General features: G+C 44.7%; 2 protein-coding genes across 4 annotated transcripts; one reads left to right on the top strand and one right to left on the bottom strand.

The window, feature by feature from the left end:
* The first annotated feature begins 459 nt into the window (after window positions 1-459).
* Window positions 460-9864, top strand: zgc:112982 (uncharacterized protein LOC503771 homolog). Of its 2 annotated transcripts, none has more exons than XM_062521999.1 (10): window positions 460-668; window positions 1392-2039; window positions 2731-3459; window positions 7159-7331; window positions 7451-7547; window positions 7666-7726; window positions 8027-8151; window positions 8404-8512; window positions 8937-9051; window positions 9306-9864. In XM_062521999.1, the coding sequence occupies exons 2-10, from the start codon at window positions 1402-1404 to the stop codon at window positions 9317-9319; spliced, it is 2061 nt and encodes a 686-aa protein (XP_062377983.1). In that variant the 5' UTR covers window positions 460-668; window positions 1392-1401; the 3' UTR covers window positions 9320-9864. The 2 variants fall into 2 exon arrangements, with proteins under 2 accessions (XP_062377983.1, XP_062377984.1); XM_062522000.1 differs by having other exon boundaries at window positions 7162-7331.
* Window positions 9865-10052: 188 nt separating this feature from the next.
* On the bottom strand, window positions 10053-17868 carry lipib (lipase, member Ib). Of its 2 annotated transcripts, none has more exons than XM_062522002.1 (10): window positions 17726-17868; window positions 15718-16097; window positions 15020-15128; window positions 13231-13332; window positions 12393-12482; window positions 11922-12089; window positions 11722-11811; window positions 11493-11601; window positions 11005-11178; window positions 10053-10687 (listed from the first exon to the last, which is right to left on the bottom strand). In XM_062522002.1, exons 1-10 carry the CDS (start codon window positions 17781-17783, stop codon window positions 10600-10602), a joined length of 1368 nt encoding a protein of 455 aa, XP_062377986.1. In that variant the 5' UTR covers window positions 17784-17868; the 3' UTR covers window positions 10053-10599. The 2 variants fall into 2 exon arrangements, with proteins under 2 accessions (XP_062377986.1, XP_062377985.1); XM_062522001.1 differs by having other exon boundaries at window positions 15718-16100.
* Window positions 17869-20700: the final 2832 nt, after the last annotated feature.

Raw genomic sequence — 20700 nt, forward strand, 5'->3', positions numbered from 1 at the left:
TGAACCTCAGAAAGCAAATTGTGGCGAAGGTATTGACCTACCTGTTAAATAGGCCTGTTTCCTACTGGTAGGCCATTTTACTGCTAGGGAATTCTGGAAAGGAACAAAAAACTTGAGAATGCAGATATGTTTTGTGATAGAAAGCAAAAGAATGCTGTAGACCTGTATTATGATTTTTTCCTATTTGCATTTGCATGTAAATACAAGACCCAATATATCATCCAAACCCAATATGTCATTGGATAAAATAGGCTAGCCTATTTCTTTGTTGATCCTAAACAGAGTTCTGTAGGCATACGTTTTTCATGGGTCAGTGCTGTAGGCCTATTCAGGCTGTATTACAGTAGGCTACATAGCGTATGAAGGCAAACTAAATTGGTGCAGTGAAACATACTAACTGTTGGGGCGCTGTAATAAATAGATTGTACATTTTAGCACCGGAAGTGTGTCAGGGCTGAAAAGACGCAAGCTTCAGCTTCTTCTGCTATCGTTGCTCGGCCGAGCAAGGAAACTCTGAAAGTGTTGTCTTTGTCACTAGTACTTAATATTAGCGAATTAGTGAATTATATAGTAAGTATGTATTCTTTTTAAATCTTTCAAGTGACTGGTATTTTTGGTGGACATATCTTCCTGAAGGAAGATAGCGAGTTGTCTACGCGCGCGCCAAGGTAAATATGACCTGCCTCATTCCGTTAGCAAGGTGGCTAGGATAATATAAGGGTGGTTGTGCGACACTTGATGCATAATTTTATCTCAACTTTACCAATCTAGCTTCAGAGATCGAGTCTTAGTTGTCTTTTCTATCGATAGTGTGTAACGAGTATTGTAAAACACGATTTTACGTTGTGTTGTTTACGTTTGTAGTAGGCCCAAGTTGCTGCATGGCATTACTGAATGCTGCATGAAAGGTGTGTGATAATTTACGATAATAGTTGACAAATCACGTCGCTCCAACTGTTTCATCACGATGAACACTCTCACTACTATTAAACGTATTACTTTAGTTTGATCACCACCATTACAGACGCCACTCGTTGTTCTGTCATGATTGGCGCACTTCTCAAATGCTGTTAGGCAGGCTTGTCCAGAGCCCTCACCACGTCGTGGATTTCCGGTGTTAACACATGGCCCGTCATTAAACTGTCCTTCGTTCGTTCATTTATGTTATTAATGCTATTCATGATGCAAATTGATAAGGATATACATCTGTATTTCATAGTCGTAACATTGTCCTGTGGTTCAAGGTACAAATGTCACGACCACGTTCAGATCACCCATTAATTTGTACAGGTAGCAACGATAAATTAATGTGTAACGTGAGTGTATCAATTTAATACCCTTATTTACACACTAACTTGACATAACTTAATAAATGTTTTACATTTGAACAGAAACACTACAATGTATAGAAGGAGCCCTGGAAGACGAGATGACAGATCTTTTTCAGACCAGTATGTCCCGGGTCGTGATTTCGACCCACCACGGAGGGTTCCGGAGATGCACGGCCCCCCTCATTGGAATGACGCGCGCATGTCAAGGGAAGGACCCCCAAACGAATGGGGCAGGTTCAATAAAGAGTTCATGGCACACGGCAACAGAAGACCACCGTCACCAGAGGACTACAAGTCCAGACGTTCGCCCCATGAGTATGTGAATCGTCAGAGAAGCCCCCTCAGACCTCCACCGCTGGGATATGCAGAGCGGAGGCGCTTATCTCCAAAAGCCTTTGACGAAATGCACGGCCATTCTCCCCGTCGGCTTCCCAGAGAGCGACTACCATCGCCGGCGTTGGCTTTTGACCATCACCACAGACGCCCGTCCCCCGACTGGGCCAGGAGCGAGCATGGCGCCGGGCATCATGAGCGGCAGGAGGCGCCGGGTCCAGGCCGAGGCCAGAGGGGATCCCGCGGACCCAGCCCCAGCCCCAGAGGAAGATCATTTAACCGCTCGCAAGAGAGGAGGCCGGATCGGATGGAGCACGGAAATTACCCTGTGGAAAACCAGGAGCATTACCATGCCAGGAGCCCGTTTTCAGATAGGTACAGGAAGAGTAATATCACCGTATTATTAAATGACCAATTGGAAGGCCTCCGTCTCAGCACGGGAGACGAGAAGACAAGAAGATTGATTGGCATCCTGTAGAAGACAAGTGAAAGCAGTTCCCATACCCAACATCTTCTACATCTCTGCTGCTCTCATTGTGTATCATCAACTATAGTTACTTATTTTAACTTGGCTGACGCTTTTATCCAAAGCAGCTTACTTATGTAGATTATTATAACCTCTGCCCCAGAGGTAGGAGTTAAGTACCTCGTTCAGCAGCACAATGGTGACAGCTGGGAATTGAACCCACAACTTTTTTGGCTACTGCATGCTAACCCACCTAGCCACTACACTACTGCCCCAGTTATACCTTTTGTTAATGAATGATTAATTTACGTTAATTTTACTATAATACAATAGTTAATTTAACTTTTGTGTACATTTGATTTGTTGTCTTTAGCTTTAGTTGTAATTTGGCAGTGTGTAAGAATACCTGCCACAATATATCCCTTATGAAATTGCTTCATTGTGTGCAGTAATCAGTTAGTCCTGTGGTAAGTAGTCTGTAGGACGAATAGTTACATATTGTGTAGTCTAGGGTTAGTAGGTATCCACACGATTCAAATCCTTACGTCTTGTGCATTGAACTTTATTGTTGAACATTCTTATTGCTCTATGTCGACACAGGTCACAACCCAAGAGGTCAGACTTTAGAGACCATCGCCCGGATAAGAGCTCCAGAGATCTGGGTCATTACGAGGAGCACGGGGGCCCTCAAAAGCCCTACAGCCGAGGCCCAGGCCATGCACCCGTCATTGTAGAGCACGACCACGGCATCTCCCAGCATGGAGCAGTGAACAGAGGTGGAGACGGAGACCGAAGAGACCATGTCCCACATGCAGGACCTCCACAGGATAGACACCGGAGAGATCATGTCCCACATGCAGGACCTCCACAGGATAGACACCGGAGAGAGCCCAGACATGATGAGCGAGTGTCGCCAAGGATGGAGCCTCCCCCCAAGAGGAGGAGAAGTCCTTCTCCTCCTCCTCATCATCCTCATCCTCATCCTCCTCCCAATGTTCGAGCAAGGCAAAAGCAGCCATCAGAAGATCATGATCTACCACGTCAGTTCCAGGATCGTCACGCTGGAGCACCGGCTGTAGACGTGGATTTGAGGCCAGACAGAGTGGACCATGGAAACTATTCAGGCCCAGCAAAGTGGGAACAGCAAAGACCAGATGTTAAGCAGCAAAGAGGCAATGTGGGACAGGAGATCACTCTGCCCAGGCCACTGTTTCAACACAGGAATCTGAACGTGAACAGAGAGGCGCCCGCAGTGCCGAGAGGTGACGCTAGCGAACGAGAAACCCTCAAGATCAAGGTGGACATGAATCGACACACGGGTCAGGACAGGTAAAGTCTTGTGATTTCCAACACTGTCAGGTATGGTTGAAAGTTCATGCTTCCTTTCTAAGTAATGCTCTGCCTACAATCCTGACCAAAGGATTCTTCTCAAATTCAGAAGACTTCTCGTGTGGCACGGGATGAACAATTGAAGTGGACTGAAGTCACTGAATGGCAGAAATGTACTCCTCTATGGCAAAGCAGATCCAGTCCTAATCCAGAGAAAATCATCACAGTCCTCATCATATTACAAGGAAGTCGTCAAGACGACACAGAATCGTATTCCCTGTCCTCACGTCACCATGTAACCCTAAAGCTTTTTCACAAAAAGAAACGACGAGATGGTCGATAACAGATGTGATGGCTTGAAGTGAAGTCACATTTCATGTGAATGGAGTCCTTCTGAACTGCAAACAAATACTATAGAGGACATGGCACTGAGAAGACTAGGAATACGCTATGGACTTGATGTGAAATATTATGACCACACCAGACTTCTCAAGAACACTGGATAGAAACTATGCATTAGAGAATGCAGTAGAGGTTGAAGGAAATGAAGCCCACCTTTTGAATATTTAAACATGTCTTAAGCAAGTTCTACACTCTAACTAGGCATTGTAAATGGATATGACCAAGAGTGAGCTCCTCTTTTTGCTAGTTTGATTTTTTTTTTCTTACAGTGGTGGGTGATGGGACATCCATATTTGATGAATGAAAAAATTGATGACTGCCAAGTCAGTCTGAAGAACAGGAAATTAAAAAAAGATGGATACAGACACAAAAATAGTGGGATCAGTATTCCAACCCAGATTGTGCATGCGACTGAATATCTTATGGCTCCCTCTGTGAAACTGAAGCCCTTTCTGCATTTCACTCTCCATGATGGAGTTCACTCAATAAGAACAAGTATAGATGTGCAAGGCGCTGCTACATTTTTGGAAGACCTAAACCACTACTGCACACCACTTTTCAGCAGACAGAGATTTCTCTATCAGCTGGGGAATCCATATTCTCCCGTCTCTCTAAAACTCACCAGATCCAGAGTCTTTGATTGCTCCCTCTCCATTCCCAACCAGTTTTGCATTTCGGAAATAGTTGTATCCATGGTGATAAAGGAATTTCCTGGACTGGAGGCCATGGTCAGTCTGGGTCTCGGACATGACCAGATAACTGACTGGATGATCATTCTAGAGGATGTAGTGGACTTCCCCTGAGTGGTCAAGTTTAAATGCTCTTTTGAAATAGGGCTGTTTCCTGCTTTTTCCACACTGGTTTTGCAAGGAAGATGTGTCCACCAAAATACCAGCACTTATCTAAAATATATATATATATATGTATTTTTTTTTAAATGTAAGCTTATTTTTATTTTGTTTCAACCTTGGTAGTTTGCCCTGGCTTAAGGTAAGTCAGCATGTTATTTTTGCCTTCAAGACACCAGGTGGTGGTATTCTCCTTCAGTTCAGTGCCAGTGATAATCCTCTAGGGGGACAGATTTGAGGCAAAGGTTTGCCCAACCACCTCTGCAGTCATACTTAGTGACAGGAATGCCTCCCGAAGATATGCAAGAAGGATTGCAAATGAGAGTCCATTATCCTTTATGAGTACATGGCCAATCCTCCGTAGAAGTTTCTCCTGGAGACTTGTCATTTGGGAGGGACAGTCGCGCTATTGACTGTTTCCAATGATACTTCTCTTTCTATGGGTTATGAAACCTGGCCAGGAGAACTGAAAGACTGTCGAGACTTACTCTGTCTTGTTCTTTGGCATGTACAGTACAGACGAGTGCATATCTGAAATTACAAAGTCTTCAAGAGTTGGAACTAAACTGCAGAATAATTTGTGTGTCTCTCACTCCAAAAGCTGTTTATGTCCCATGCAGAACCACTGCATCATTACAAGTCCTGAGGGTGAAACTATAACATCCTTTTCAACTGTAAGATGAGTAAACAACATCCTTTTCAACTGTAAGATGAGTACACAACATCCTTTTCAACTGTAAGATGAGTGAACAACATCCTTTTCAACGCAATATCAAGACGGACTCATCTGAAGCAGAAAACTTTGCTTCCTTTTGCCAACTTTGAGTGAAAGACTAAAATGTTAGTTGTGAGTGTCGATGGATGTTTTTGATATTGGTTCCACACTACTCACCCCAAAATAAAATCAACTGGACACTAAAGCACTATGAAGACTTTCCCCTGGACTTCATGCAGCGTTTCCATTTACTCCATGGTTCCAGATGCCCTCGGAGTTATGCCTTGGCACTAGAGCAGGAATGTTGTTTCTGGGTGCACCCACTATGTCCTACATTTGAACTGTCTAGTGGAAGAAGTCAAGACAGGATGCATCAGATTCAGAAGAGCTATTCAACTGGGATAAGGCCAATTCTTCGGATTAATTACTGCCCCAATAGTTTCCACTCTCTGCACGTGAAGCATGGTAAACTCAGTCTGGTAGAAGACTGCATTTCACCTGGTTTGAGACTAGGACTAGGACTGAATTGCCCTTTAAGGCAAGACGTAAGGAACAGCAACGTACAAACCACACCAGCCCCACTTGCCACAACACCAATGTGTCAACTTTTTTCACCTCTAAGAAATTACCGAGGAGGAACACATCAAGAACACAAGTGTATCCCCCCCTCATACCTCAGGGTTTCAGAAGAACCATACGGCCAGTGGTCCGACTGAAACTACTGGATTACGGGAGAAACATACGTGACCTGGAAATGTGACGAGCAGTATCGACATGGACACTGCAGGTGTCAGGATGCATCTGGGATTTTCTGTGGAAGCTCCTCACCTGGTGAAGACCAAAGGCCAGGTGGCTCGTATCTCACCAGCCCATCAGCAGCTGAGAGGAGGAAGTCTTGTCTTAAGGACGCACCCTTGGATGCTGAGAGTGTGAGATCAGTGCTCTGGCTAGTCTGTCTATGAGGAGGAAAATACATTTCAGTGGAATCCAAAGTTCCGAAAACAAAGGATTCTCCAAAGAAAGCATCACTGAGGAGGAACGAGGACCCAACATGCCCTGTGGATGGATCTGTACGATTGCAAAATTGGAAGGGAAGCATGATCTTTCACCTGCCTTTGCCCAGCAGGGGGAAATAAGCATTGAAATCTGAAAGGCATTACAATCATCCTACTACACATTTCTTGAACCCATACTTAAGTCTTGATCTACGTCATCTATTCCTTTAAAAATTCAGTCTCCATGCAAACCTACATTTTATTTAGACATAAAAGACATGCATTACAGTATATATGCTGATACTTTTAATGTACAAAAAACATTCATAGTGCTATCACTGCTGAGCCTTATTTCCCCTGAGAAGGTTGTTTTTCCATTTCTGTGCCTCTTGCTGGCTAGGACTATCTTGCTAGGATGTATTTATAGACCACTGCACACGCATATTTCTTTCTGGTAGGTTCATCCCGCAGACTTTGGTAAGGTAAGCTGGTAAACAAACAGCTCAAACATAAAACAGGCTAACGCTCATGTCAGACCAACCGTTTGTATGTTAACTTAAGGCACCTTCAGATAATGATCATTATGACTCCATAGCTTTAGATTATAATCATATTTATCCGCCCAGCCACTTGGATCATTAAAGATTTCAGACTAGAGGCTGTAGTTTTTTGGATGCTCATCCAACTTACCGCTCTGGAGGCCTAATGTCACTTCCTGCTTCAACCATTTGTGTACCAGCAGCTCTTTCAGCCACAACTCCGACAGACAGCTGTCTTTGGACCTCGTCAATGTGGGTCGACAACGACTGGACTTCCTGCCTATGCTGGAGCATTCTGGGACGTTCAGGGAGACCCAGGTGCACAGTGGCACTTTTGCCCAGGAGATCATCACTCTGGTCCATCAAGTCAAAGGTTACTTTCTCAATTTCATTTGTTTACTGGGAATACTGAGAATAACAATACTATAGCACAACCCATAGATGTCATGGCCCTCTTTATATCTTGTTGCTTTTTTGTGTCCTCTCTACCAGAAATGTACTTTAAAGGTGAAAATGTCACCCTGAACCATCGCTTCTCCAGTGTTATGACCGCTACTCCTGAGGAGGATGAAGAACCTGCCATGGACAGGTGAGGGTTGTTTGTTTGTTCTTTGGCCTTGTTGTAGTTTTGTGATGTATGTCAAGGTACTTCTGCTCGTTTTCATCCAAGGTTATATCTAACGTCATTGATGTTTCATCTTTTGCAGAAGGATAAAAGTGTCTGTACCTGATACGATGCCAATTTTCTCGAAGATTGAGAACATGCAGGTGAGCTAGCAGAGAACTTGAAATGTGTGTGCAAACTATGTGGAGCTATGGATCTCTCCCTATTGATTTTTATTGGAGGCTGATCTTGTTAGTCCAAAGTAATGGTCTGGATTCATTACCAAAACAGCTGCTTAATGGCAACTGTTGAAACTTGACTGCATGTCATCCAAATAAAATCTAAGATCTAGGAATTTGAATACTGTAAGAAGCTTGTGTTATCTATTGGGTGTATTTTGCTGCTTAATGAGACCCCTCCATCGCTGCTTGATTGGTCATAACTCCTTTGATTGACGGGCGCAGAAACGGCCGCAGACCTGCGACCCAGGGGACCTTCGCCATGACCTTGAGAGGCGAAGACAGGAACGTCTAGAGGGTGTGAAGGTCACCATTTCTGGTGCCAGCTTCTCTCAAGCTGCGACTGAAAGGTTTGTATATTATGGCTTAAAAAAATATGCATGCTGGTGTCCACCCAATGGTTGGAGTCATCCTAACGTACGAGACTTCAACCTCTTACTACCGTTGATTTCCAGTGGGAGGCTGGTTGCTGTTGTGTCCATATATTTTCAATTTTAGAATAAACTGCAAGCCACTTTGAACTACTTTACGAAGCTACATTTGTATTTTGTTTTTGTGCATCTTAACTTCTTGTGTATCTTAATCTTCTCCTTTGTTTGCAGTGTGGAAGCTGAGCCTGTTTTTGAGGAGGATGATAGGATGGGTGTTGAAGATGACCATCGCTGGGCCGGGGAGGGCCCAGAGGAACAGAGGGAGTGGGGTGGTCAAATGGTAAGCTTCATGTGTCTGGATTGTTCCTGTAGAATCAGTATGTTTATACCCTGATAAACACATAAGAGTTATGAATAGATTGAATGCTAAAGTCCTTACAATATCATGTTTATAAACAATAGAACAATTAATGTAGTTTTAGCATTCAATTTAACGACTTCAGTTATCATCGCATGTTTTACACAATGTATTCAATTTAACGACTTCAGTTATCATCGCATGTTTTACACCATTTAGTTGCTTTTATGTGGAGCCCCTAAAGGGACATGTATGGAACTTTTTTCCTCCTTTTTTTTCTGTTGTGTACCAGATAGTTTCTTATGCTCGCCAGAAACATATGTAATATTGTTTTGCACTTGTCCCCTTCGGGACTCCATGCTTTTACAAGGGTGTTTCTCACATCTCTTGTGCCCCTACACGACAGCCTGACATGCACCAGAGAATGCCTGGCCCAAACCGGAGGAACTTCAAGCGCCGGTTTAACCGCCCTGGCGCTCAGCCCGGCCCCAACAGGCGTCAGTACCACAACAGTGCCAACGGTACGCACTGCTGCCTGCACCGCTTAAGAACGACCGAACAAACCTCTAACAAAGAGGCCCAGCTGTTGCACTGTAGCATGTTCTGTTCTGTTCTAGTCACACAGAGATGTACTGTATTGATTTGTATTGTATGTGTTTTGCAATCAGCATCGTAAAACATAGCACATTTCAGTAAGTTTTGTTTAACAGTTACAGTTTTCAATTTCTGATTTGTCAAGAATGTCTAAAACTGACTGACCTCTGTGTTCCCTAAGGTGCCAACTGGTAAACCGTAGACTCGGGAGGGATGCCAGTGTGTGGAGAGAGGGAGGCACATAGTTCCACTGCCGCTTTCTTAAGAGGGACATGGAACTGTGGAACACCGGAAAATAGAACGTGGAACTGCTCTCTGTTCCGAACATCCAATTTAAAAAAAAAATCCTCATGTTGTGGATTATGTTGTGAAAATAGTTCAGCTCTGTGTGACCTTTTTAATCAAACGGACTTGAAGGACCTACTGTAAATACCCTGTGTAATGTGTTGCAACAATGTTGTGGTTGTTTTATTTTCTTTCATATGTTGTGATTAATATAGAGAAAATAACATTTATTTGTCCAAGTATGATTTGAAGATTGATCAATACTTACTAACCTTTTCTTACGCTACAGGCCACAGGTTATATTGTTTTACAAATTTAAGGTCACTGAAAATCTAAAAATGATTTGTTGCCCACCCCACCCCACAATTATTTGTCATGTTTTTCTGTTTTTTTCACAGCCTTTCTTTATTTCTTGCCTTTATATGTCCTGTTGAATAAATGAGTTCTTTCCTCTGGATCTTGTGATTCAGTTGCTCATGAGCTTTTAGGACTGGAGAAGGCTTCTATTGAAAAGGCCTTACGCCTGTTTTGGTTGAATATGACTACCAAGGACTATCAAGTCCTTTTTACATTGGTCTGATTCGAGTGGTTTTACGATTTCTGATGAAACTTGGAAGATCTAATCAGCTCCGACAAGTTGTGTGTGGTTAAAAAATATTTTATTTTTATTTTTTTAGATGTAATAAAAAAAAAACTTCACAAGATTTAAAGTTTTACAAAGCATAACTGAAGTCTTTAAAGTATGAAGAAGCTATACAACTTATTTTAAATAAAGTGCACTCAAGTGTATTTCAAATCTCTCACTGTGTGAGACAGTGATGTTTTAATGCTGTTCATCTTGTGACCTCTACTAGTCATACCTGATTTCTAATTGCTCGATCCATTTACAGATAGAAAAAAAGGATTCTCTGGATATTGGCAGAAATGTTAAGGCACAAAGAGAGGCTCCAAAGCAGACTTTGCTCAAAGACGCAGTCTTCTCATAACAGTCTCGTCATCCCAGTTGTCAGTCAGGTCCACATCAACCTTCAAGATATGCTGTGTAGCAGTTCTTTGGTTCTCAAGAGCCCGGGGCAGCGTGACCCCAGAGTCCGGTATGTCTTGGCTGAGTGCTGATGCATGGAGAAAGGGTAACTGTGATTGTTATTATGGCAGTGGTATGAACATAGCAGTGTTGGTCGGACGGCGCCTCATGCGTTGTCCTCGTTGCAGGGATTGGGCCTGAAGGAGACCTCCATGTTTTCCTCCATGACGATGTCGTAGCGACACATCAACGGCCTGCCAAAGAAAAGACATGTTGAGATCTTGTTGGCAAACATTTATCCGGCATCTGCCTTAAGCAACTTAACCCTAATGTTTCACGTGCGCGTGGGCTCCGAGGGTAAGTCTCCCTGTCCTTTGCTCGTTACGTAAGCTCACGTAATTAAGTCTTAACACACCTTCCTGCTTACTTACATAATTGAGTATTAACACTTAAGTGCAAGGGGACACATTTAAGTCTGGTGAAGTGGAGGTTGTAGATGTTTCAGAGAGTAAAGAGCAAAAACTGTAAAACAAAGAAAAACATTTGTAAAAAAACGGTAAAAAACAGTAACCTGTCTGGCTTGTTGAGTGGAGTTATCCTGATGCGCAACAGCCGCAGTTTGTAGCGCGGTCCGATCACGTTCCCTGTGACGATCCTTAGAGAGATCTTCTGAATGGGGTACAGGTCCTCATCAAACTGAGCCAGCAGTCGGGTGGATGTGTACTGCTCAAATCTGTACAGCTTGCTGAGGAGAACAGGAAGCAACAAAAGAACTGAAACCTCATGTTACCCTGCCAACAGGACTGATAGGAATAACTCCCTCAGGTTACCCTGCCAACAGGACTAATAGGAATAACTCCCTCATGTTACCCTGCCGACAGGACTGATAGGAATAACCCCCTCATGTTACCCTGCCAACAGGACTAATAGGAATAACCCCCCCATAACCCTCCATCCCCACCGCCCCCAATGATAACTGTAATCATAATCTAATGATAATACTAAAATGATGATGGCGGTTGTTATTCCTTGGACTTCTCCGTCCCCTCCATCACTCACTTGTCCATCCTGGTCTCCATCATGTTCTTCCCGCTGTGCAGCCGGAGCACCACCACGCCCCAGCGCAGGTACTGGTTCCACGTCACAATGTCCACCCTGTAGCTGGTCTCTGGTGCCACACAGAACACAAGACAGTAAAGAAGATGATGATCAGCCCATTTCCCTCAGAAGATAATGGAGTCTCTGAGTTATTTATGGCATGTCCACTAGGGGGAGTAAAGCAACTTACTGCTGTATGGAAATTCGCTTGTGGTTGAGAAGAAGGCCCTGGTCTGTCCCAGCTTCACAAGAGTGTCCCTCCAGGGACTAAGGTCGTAGCCTGGGGGGGAAAAAACAGATTTGGTTGAAGAAATTATATTCATCGACGTTTTAAATCCAATGATGAAATTTGATAGGTCGCTAATCCACATTTCCATAACGTTGTCTTACCCAAAACAGGACAGGATGCGGGCTTGAAGGCTTCACACTGGAGGCACTGGCCGTTGAGGAAGTCGGTGTGGGAGGAGCAGGGGTAGGCGGTGAGGTTGCAGGTGCGGTTGAGAGCACACAGGTACAGGAGGACTGACCGCTGGTGGTCACACACAAAGTACGCCTTTCCTGAACGCAAACGTGAGCAGGTTTTAGTTTTTCCTTTACAGAATTTTGTAATTGACTTGGGATGATTGAATTTGTCTTTATTGAAATGTTATATGTTCTAGTGTTCCATAGTCACGTCCTCAAGGCGAACTTCTTAATTATTAGTTAGGGCTGATTACCACAACACTACACAGTATAAAGAATAATTTCTCCATCTATAAATAATAATAATAATAATAATAATAATAATAATAATAATTTCTCCATCTATAAATGTCACTTAATATCAGGAAACCCCACTTGGTATACGGGTGAGATGCTGACCTGAGAAGATGGTCTTGGGACATCCTGGTTGATCCGATCCTCCATTGGCATAGAAGTCAATATGGCCATGAGTCCCTCTGAGTCCAAAGCCTACACATTTAATCACAGAGCAGAACCATGAAGTCATGAGAGAAGGTGAACTGTCTGTGAACACCATAAAACTGACAATATCATATAAACTTCACAGCAGTAGAACACAAAAGCATATATTTCTCATACCACAATATATAAACTAACACGGTCATCCTGAAATTGAGCTGATCAGCTGATTTTCTTCTTCAAGATCTACAGTACATCAAGAGTACTAAAGGAAGATCTACAGTACATTTCATTAGCCTTAGCAATGCCAAACAATTACATCAGGGGTCACCAAACTCTCTTCTCTGGGGGCCACAGTATCGGTCCTGACTGAAGAGGGGCCAGGGCCGGGTCAGCTCAGCTCATTGTTTTAGTAGAGATTACTAGCCTGGCACAGCCATCACCACTTTATCCACGCTACTACTGTATATCAACACTTGATTCCTGGCACATATTTGTTTATGTTTACAAGTGGTTTGCAAAAGTAGCAATTTTGAGTCTTCCCACTTTGTTTTAATTTGAAATAGGCCTACCACAGATATTCTATTTATTTATTAGGCTATTAAATAATCAATCGCTAAAGCGTCAAACAGCAAACGAAGACACAGGAAAAAAACCTCTCACAGTCAGAACGGCTCAATAAGTATGCACAATTATGGCTGCATTACCAGAAAAAGAGTACATTTGGCTGAAAAAATTATATTCATTGTAGGTCTAAAATAAATCTGATAGCGTTTGCGTAACGTTCTCTTCTCCTTACCATCCATGTCGGTGTGCAGGACGTCTACGAACTGAGCGTCCGTGGGATCCAGACGCTCCTCAGGTGGCACACCTGCAAACATGGGTCCAGCGGGGTCCAGACCTACGACAGGGAAACACGACGTTAGCACACCTGGGAGAACGCAACGTTAGCACACCTGGGCGAACAGGACGGTAGCACACCTGGGAGAACACAACGTTAGCACACCATGCTAACCACATGCCGCGTCATGTAACAAGCCCAATTATTCTGTGACTGGACTGGAGTGCCTTATATAGTCTGGATGAACCAGCTGGAGTGCCCTTATGGCCTAGATGAACCCAGACTAGCAAAGTCTGGAGAGACTAGCTAGCAGGTCATCATCAAAAGCCCAGGAATGTACATGTATTTCTTTGGAACTGAGTAAACAATTGCACTTGAATTTTGAATTTCCCCTTGGGGATCAATAAAGTATCTATCTATCTATCTACTTAAAACCTTTGTTTGCTAGAAATGTTTGCTAGAAATGTGGGTTTGCCCTTATGAAACTTCATTCGTAAGTTTAATGCACCAATCTGAGAGTAATTTCACTGTTGATTTTGTCCCTAGAAGTTGTAAAACATCCAGTTCAGAACCGGGTGTCAATGGGATCCTTCAGACGGACCTTCAGAGCAGACTGAAATTGGCTAACAGGTGTGTGTGGATCCAGCTAGGCTACCTCTTATCCATGGGTTTCATCAGGTCCCTTTCCACAGGTGTATAAAATCAAGCACCGTCCTAGAATATGAATGCAGACTGTATGGTGCTTGATTAATACACCTGTGGAAAGGGACCTGGTAAAACCCATGAATACCTTCAAAATACACACACACACACACACACACACACACACACACACACACACACACACACACACACACACACACACACACACACACACACACACACACACACACACACACACACACACACACAAACATCTCCACTGTCTTGCATTCAACCCCCTTCCTCAGACAATATTGTGTAACGTTGTAGTAAATAGAATAGTGAAATAGAAGCTAGTGTTGCCTTGCACATTGATCATCAGAAAATACTAACACTCAGAACAAACTGTCACATTGACAACAAGACAATACAGTTTGACCATAATGTCATTGAGGAAGGCCATCAATGATGCCACAGACATAAACAGTGGCATCATGACATGTCATTTTGATTGCACTGGTCGTTTCATTGGCGTGAATATTTGCTTTTGAGGCGTAAACTAAGCATTTTGAGCAGGATACATGCCGGTTATACAGTGTGCGGTGGAGTTTGCACTAATTCTTTAGAGAAATTTGAGAAGTTTTGAGAAACAGAATAAGTGTTATGCAAATGTGCATTATGCACCAAAGCAATTCAGTGTCATCACTTTATCACCTGTAGGGCTAAACTACTGTATGTGACTGTGAGATAACAGAATATTTACTCATCTCTGATGGCCACATGAAATAACATAGGGTATTAAACATTTCAGCACAGGTAAAGCGAATTAAAAATGTCACATTGACGATGTAAACTACTGTATGTGACTGTGAGATAACAGAATATTTACTCATCTCTGATGGCCACATGAAATAACATAGGGTATTAAACATTTCAGCACAGGTAAAGCGAATTAAAAATTTCACATTGACGATGTAAAACATGTCAAATGAACAAACCAAGTATCAGTAAACTGCCCCCCACCCCACATAGGATATGCCACCCAGCAGGATCTCTCTCTCTCTCTCTCTCTCTCTCTCTCTCTCTCTCTCTCTCTGTCTCTTACCTGTGATTCTGCCGACCTTTCCCCCCAGCATGGCCCCAATGAAGCCTGCCACATGTGCCCCCAGGCTGACCCCGATCAGATGGACAGAGTCCAGGGATGCTCCCGCCTCCTTTAACACAAAGATGGAGTTATCAGCGCCATTTCTCCATCAGCACTCAGGCAAGAACACTGCAGTGAAGTTTGACAGCGGCACGCACATTTGACACCCACATTACCCTGAGTGCCTGCAGGCAGTGATTTGAAGATGTTGAATCATGAAATAATCATGCCTAATTAGAGCGGCACGTTTGAGTGCTGGTCACGTTCATGGGTTTTAGCAGCACGTGTGTGTGTTAAGCAGACATGAAAAGGTTACCGCTAAGGATGCCCTTAGGAGGATACATCTGCTACACTAGATTTTATAGTGCACTGCACTCTTCTACAGTATACTAGACTTTACAGTATATTCTTCTATACTAGACTTTACAGTACACTCTTCTATACTAGACTTTACAGTATACTATTCTATGCTAGACTTTACAGTACACTCTTCTCAGGATCTGTTATTAGTCCTCAGAGATCATTGTTATATTATATAGATGTTATATAGATCATGTTAACCACACAAATGTACACTAAATGAAAGCGTTGAGGACAAAAGGAAGCGTTTAAGAAGCACAAGTGAGTATTAACGGGGCACGCGCTGTACTGCAGCTCACCTGCATCTTCTGGATGAACCCCGTGATGTTGGCGGCGGTGCGCCGTGTGTTGGTGACGGCGGTGAAGTAGTTGAGGTTAGCGGCGCCGCGGTTCCAGTCCACCACCAGCACGTTCATGTCCTGCTGCAGGGCCAGCAGGCGCACCAAGTGGTCGATCCAGATGGGGGGGGCCCCCGTGGGCCGGTAGCCGTGGACGACGAAGGCCGTGGGGCGCGACAGGTTGAAGAGCGGCTGCGCGGCGAGGCGGTGGTGGGCCAGCTCCTGGCCGCAGTCCAAGTTGGCCCGCGTGTAGAGCAGCAGACGCACGTACAGGTTGGTCCCGATAAACGAGTCGTGGAAGTCCAGGTCAGTGAAGTGGTCACACTCTCTGTCCTCCTGACCTGCTGAGAGTTGAGTCGAGAGAAAGCAGCTGTGTTGGTCACCCCGACATCTGCGCCGTTTAAACCTCTCTTTTCACTACCCTCATTTCTGGAGCTGCTGTGTTGTTGTTGCGTGTGTAGTTGAGTTATTTGAAGCCCAAATCCCTGACAGGTGTAATTAGCCCTGCTATTTAGGCCCTATAGTTGCTCTAACCAGCATGTACTGTATGGAGTTGACTTGTAAGTGGGATGTCTGGGCACTTTTAAAATCAGTTTCCATCTCTCTCGATGCATCTCGTTCTCCCCATGCTTTTCCACTGTCCAGCTAAAGAGATTGATACCTGCTGATGTGGTTGTCAGCTGGGGTGTTAGCGACCCAGTTCTCTCACGTCTAGCCTTCCTGATCCTCCTAAGCTGACGGCACCGCTGAGCTCTCCCACATCATCACCATCATCATCATCATCATCACATCCTCTCACTCTTCATATTTCCCTCGCTCTCCTCTCCTCTCCTCTCCGGAACTCTCTCTTTATCTCTGACCACCTGAACTTTTGACATCCCTGGTTGCACAGTGGCACACACACACACACACACACACACACACACACACACACACACACACACACACTCCCAGGGGCTTTAGAGGTGATCCGCGGCCTGTGATTAGCGTGGACGTTCCAGGCCCAATTGGATCACGCTGCTATAAAAAAGCCGATGATCCTGCGCCTCTCTTGGCATCTCTCGGTGTTCCCGACACCATGGCTCCCTCCCCAGCTGACCCCACGTCAGCCCGGGGGAACAGGGGCCGATTATGGCTATCGTTTACAAACCCCCGGGGGGAGTTAAAGGGTGGGGGGGGGGGGGGTGTTGATGCTCGACTTCATCCCTCTTCCCCAGCTCAGGCTTGTGCTTTTGTCTGCAAGGCCCACCTGAGGAGCGGCTCATTCATGAGAGACGGCAGGTGTGCAACAGGTCAGTCTGCCGTGCTGCTGGACTGACCAGGGCAGGCGATGAATCATCAGACACGTCTGAGCAGGGTGCGTGTGTTCGTCCCTCCACTCATTAAGACCGCAGGGTGTGTGTGTGTGTTTGTCCCTCCACTCATTAAGACCGCACGTCTGAGCAGGGTGTGTGTGTTTGTCCCTCTACTCATTAAGACCGCAGACAAATAGATTTCAACTGGGTTGTCAGAGAGAGCTACTGCAGTAGTGTGTGTACTAGCCACATTGTATATAAGCCACAGTAGTGTGTGTACTAGCCACATTGTATATAAGCCGCAGTAATGTGTGTACTAGCCACATTGTATATAAGCCGCAGTAGTGTTTCATGCAAGTTAAACGAAACAAAACCATTTTAATACCATATTAACTGCCCCCGTGTATTAACCTCATAGCTGAAGACATTTTGGAAAAACAATATATAAGCCACGGCTAATAGCTGGGAAATTACGGTATTAATCTTTCTGCTTCAGATTCAGTTGATGCTCAGCAAATGAATACATTTGTGTCACTAAGAAGACGTCTGATCACTGTTGGACACTGTATCATGGGACAAACAAAACATCTCTGATTAGACTCCTCTAATTTGCTATGAGACTCAATCACAACAATAGCAACAACAACAAGGTGTCAACAAGAGGCCAGACCTACCTCTGCAGAGCATTAGCGAGCCCACCAGACACAAGACATGCAGCGCTAGTATCCTCATCGTGGCTGGTCGAGACTGGACAGAGCGAGCGAGGGCGGTCGAGGCAGAGAGATCGGGACAGATGAGGAACTACGAGAGGACTCACAAAGTCTGAGGAGCAACAGTGGAGTGGACACACAGAAGTAGAGAGAAGAGGAGGAGGAGGAGGAGGAGGGAAAGTGGGAGGAGACTAAGAGATAAGTGGACTCTTACTGCGTCTCCTCGGCACTGAGTCTCAGGACTCTCTGGCTACGTCTGGAGAGCTGGAGAAGGCAGCGTCCACTACGGGGGTAGACTGGTCAGGAACAATCAAGCTACAAACAACAATCAAGCTAGATATTTTAAAAATAAACAAAGAAAGTAAATATTGAGCGTAATAACTTTCAGAAGAAATAAAATGAGGGATGTCATTAAAGTTCCCCCAAGACCACAGGATTGGATTTAACCCACCATCTTTAACCACCAATCTTCTAAAAAAACCTCCCACACCCTCCCCCTCCCCTTCCTGTTGTAGTCTCGACATGCCACCCTCTGTGCAACGCTCCAATTTCTAACTCTGCCACTCACTAAGTGTGCATTTGTGTGTGTGTGTGTGTGTGTGTGTGTGTGCGCGTGTGTGTGTGTACATCAGCCGCTGTTGGCTCTAACCTTAGGCAGGTCACCAACCACAGGGTGGTTCCTCCACAACCAGCCGCAGGCCGAGGAGAAAAGCCACATCAGCGAGTTTATTAATAGCGCCACAGGCAAAGGCTGCGGTTCTCCAGAGCTCCCTGCTGCTGCTGCAGCGACTTCATCCATATTGCTTACACATGGTACACAGGATCAAGGGCTCAAACGCTGGGCTAGGACATGCAGTGCATGACAGCAGATCAGAGAGAGAGAGGGAGGGAGGGAGGGAGGGAGAGAGAGAGGGAGGGGGAGAGAGAGAGAGAGAGCGAGCGTGAGAGAGAGAGCGAGCGTGAGCGAGAGCGAGTGTGCACGCGAGAGAGGGTGCTGTGATTAAAGAAATTAAACAGGACTGATTAAGCAGGAACTACAGTTTATGACTACACAAACTTACATAATCCATTATGCAAATGTGTCATGTGAAAAAAGAGGTAACACTTTACAATGATGGTACACAATTTAGCATTAGTTAAGTATTAGTTAAGCATTAACAAACACTTAATTCGTAATCGTTATTACGTATGTTTTCAACATTACTTAAGTATTAAGTTAAGCATATAACCTGCTTTGTGTGGAACCACCGCGGTCCAGCCCTGCACACCCCCGGACTCGAACCTACGAAACAGCAGCACCTCGAATCGGGAGTCGAGTGCGCTACCAATCCAGCCAAAAGTCCAGGCTACTAGCTTTCACGCCAGCAGTGCTCTTGAGGCATCGGGGAGTGAGGTTTACTAACGTTCGACAAGCACAGCTAACTAGCTGGCATCCGTTACCTACTTATACTTAACTAATGCTAAATTGTGTACCCTTATTGTACCCTTGTTGCCAAAAAAGATACCAATAGTAGCTGAGACAGGTGCCAGACATCCCATATCAGATAATATCAGGTGCCAGACATCCCATATCAGATAATATCAGGTATACAGGAAATCAGATAATATCAGGTATAGGGAACCTTGTGGACAGATTTTGTGGAATGTCATGACATCATCTGTGGCCATAATGAATTTGGAGAGGCAGAAGAGAGGCCTGACCGGTGGGGTCCGTCATATAATGTGCGGACTGTACTGACCGGTGGGGTCCGTCATATAATGTGCGGACTGTACTGACCGGTGGGGTCCGTCATATAATGTGCGGACTGTACTGACCGGTGGGGTCCGTCATATAATGTGCGGACCGTACTGACCGGTGGGGTCCATCATATAATGTGCGGACCGTACTGACCGGTGGGGTCCGTCATATAATGTGCAGACCGTACTGACCGGTGGGGTCCGTCATATAATGTGCAGACCGTACTGACTGGTGGGGTCCGTCATATAATGTGCAGACCGTAAGAAGCTTGAGGGAGACATTGCATCACATGCCCAGCCAGGTCAGGGTGGTTAGCCTCATGTGACTGAAGGAGGTAAAGGTTAATTACTGAGCTGAGAGTTGCGTCCTGAGCCCTTCTCACCTCTGTAACCTATATGGACACCTCTCATCTCCCCTGCAACAGAGCTCTTATAAACCTATATAACCTACAGTATATGGACACCTCTCATCTCCCCTGCAACAGAGCTCTCATAACCTATATGGACACCTCTCATCTCTCCTGCAATAGAGCTCTCATAACCTATATGGACACCTCTCATCTCTCCTGCAACAGAGCTCTCATAACCTATATAACCTATATGGACACCTCTCATCTCTCCTGCAATAGAGCTCTCATAACCTATATAACCTACAGTATATGGACACCTCTCATCTCTCCTGCAACAAAGCCCTCATAACTGAACGTCTTGTGAATCAGAAGCCTTTCTGTGAATGTACATACCGTGTATTTCTTATAGTAATTTGTGATTTCGGTACCCATATGTATTTCTTGTGTCTGTAGTCTGTATTCAGGACACTGTCTGTTTGTTCTAGAATTCAATGAGAGCCTGTCTCAAAACCTTTTGCTTATTACCAGGTGTGAAACATCAATGTTTGTAGAAACGATATGGGGCCAGGCCTCTGACAAATATCCCAGGCAAAAGGTTTTAATTAAAGAACAATAGAGCGTCCAGACCTGATGGTGTGACAAGAAGCCACGTCCCCACAGCCCGCCTTGGCCTTGAGTCCGGGATGTTCCCCTGCTTCAGCAGAGATACAGTATTGATGAATCCTTCAGGAGAAGCTGATATTCTCCCCCTTAGTGTGTCATTGTATCATCATTGTAAATAATACATTTCCTGATTTTGCAACGTCCTAAGTAACCAAGTTTCCAGATCACTTTGGTACTAAAAAGTGTACC

The sequence above is a fragment of the Sardina pilchardus genome, chromosome 19 (genome assembly GCF_963854185.1).
Source record: "Sardina pilchardus chromosome 19, fSarPil1.1, whole genome shotgun sequence".
NCBI lineage: Eukaryota > Metazoa > Chordata > Actinopteri > Clupeiformes > Clupeidae > Sardina > Sardina pilchardus.